At 43.7% G+C, this 1,633-nt stretch overlaps 1 protein-coding gene across 1 annotated transcript in view; it reads left to right on the top strand.

Moving 5' to 3' along the window:
* MCM3AP (minichromosome maintenance complex component 3 associated protein) overlaps nt 1-1,633 on the top strand; it is a 57,304-nt gene that overhangs the window by 40,102 nt on the left and 15,569 nt on the right. Inside the window, exons 17-18 of the mRNA XM_019523314.1 lie at nt 742-939; nt 1,280-1,348. Of these exons, the coding sequence (XP_019378859.1) occupies nt 742-939; nt 1,280-1,348 (267 nt within the window). The remainder of the gene's footprint in view (nt 1-741; nt 940-1,279; nt 1,349-1,633) is intronic.

Consider the following 1,633-nt stretch of genomic DNA (forward strand, 5'->3'; position numbering starts at 1 on the left):
CTTTAGTGCCTGACTACAGGAACCACTTGGCTGTTATGATTTTAAATCCCAGATGGCAGTTATAGTAAGGAGGAACAGAAGTCAGGTGCCTGACTTTTCAGTGTGCACTACTCAGTCTTGGTGTTTGGTGGGGAGAAGCCTCCTGGGCTGCATCCACACAAGTGTAGACATTTGTGTCCCTGGGGAACGCCTGTGCCATGCGCCCTCTGGCATGCAGCAGGTTACCCAGGGTGGGGTAGGGGGTTGGGGCCAGCACTGGGCTGGCCCCAACAACCTTACCTGGGGTCCTTGTGGGGGCCTGCTGGGGCTGCATCAATCGCAGTCCTGTCACTTGAAGCCTGGCCAGCAGCCAAAGCATGGCTTCAGCTGGCCAGACTCCAGTTTGCAGCAGTGCGCACTGCCCCTGTATTTGCCACTCTGCTTTTTTTTTTTGTGCAGGGATTTTTGATGCAGGATCTCTTTGCAGGGCAGAGAACAGCTGCATGTGTGGTATGTGGCACAGATGTGTCTGCAGTGCCACATACTGTACGACCACACTCATCTGGATGTGGCTCTGGTGTTCTGCTGGCATGTCCATTTCAGTGCCTCTGGGAGGCAACAACTGTTCTCTGCTCTGATCTGCTCAAACTGAAGTGCCCAAATAGGTGCAGAAAGTTAGTGATGAAGAAAGGATCTGTGAAAATAAGGTAAGGTTTAGCAAATGTTCATTAATAAATCATATCAACGTGTTCTTTTGCGAAGATGGAGGGAAGCAGTAGCGGCACGGAAGAAGCTGAAGCGTCAGATGAGGGCTTTTCCAGCAGCTCCCTGTTGTGTGGATCCGAAAAACAAACTGAAAGCATTATCCCCCAGTGCTGAGTGTCCCATTGAAGAAGAGAACCTTGCTAAGAGGATTGTAAACTTGGGACATGCAGGAAAGCTGGGCATCTCCTGCACTAGGTAAGAACACCCTTAAAAGGATGCACTCAATTTGAAGAAGTCTAGATTATTTCAAAAAGTAGGTTGAAAGTTTTGTGTACTTCTGGGTTCCTCCACCAATATTTATACACTTTTTATGAAGGGAAAAAACCACAAAATCTCAATCACTGCATACTGAGAGTCAGATGCACAAGGGATGCAAACTGAAAATTAGAAGAGAACTTTTCTCTAATTTCTCCCATAATAAAAAAACAAACAAACTTCCAAGAGTTCTTCAGAGCTATTCCTGACACACTTTTTTTTTTTATTGAAGTTGGAATTTCTTTCACACAACTAGAAATACCCTCTCTTCTGTTTCCAGGTTACGATGGCTGAGAAACAAGACCATGCATCAAATGAAAGTTCAGTACCTTTACCAGCTGCTGCTCTGGTATGTTGGAGTTTCGTTGAAGCTACATTATAACAAAAATACTTTGAACCCTGAAAATATTGGTGCAAAGTTGTGTGGATGCTGTGAACATTATAAATAGTTAGTTTTTTATAAAATCCTGAAAAGATAGATTTATAAATTTAAAGCTTGGTTTACTAATATTTGGAAACTGCTAGACAAACAATTAGTTTTATTAGTGCTTTTGCAAGGAAGTTTAGGAAATCACTGTATTGTACACACTTGAAAGGACTTCATAGATTTCATAGACGTTAGGGCTGGAAGGGA

Source organism: Gavialis gangeticus, unplaced genomic scaffold (assembly GCF_001723915.1).
Source record: "Gavialis gangeticus isolate Ggan-Ray unplaced genomic scaffold, GavGan_comp1, whole genome shotgun sequence".
Classification (NCBI taxonomy): Eukaryota; Metazoa; Chordata; order Crocodylia; family Gavialidae; genus Gavialis; species Gavialis gangeticus.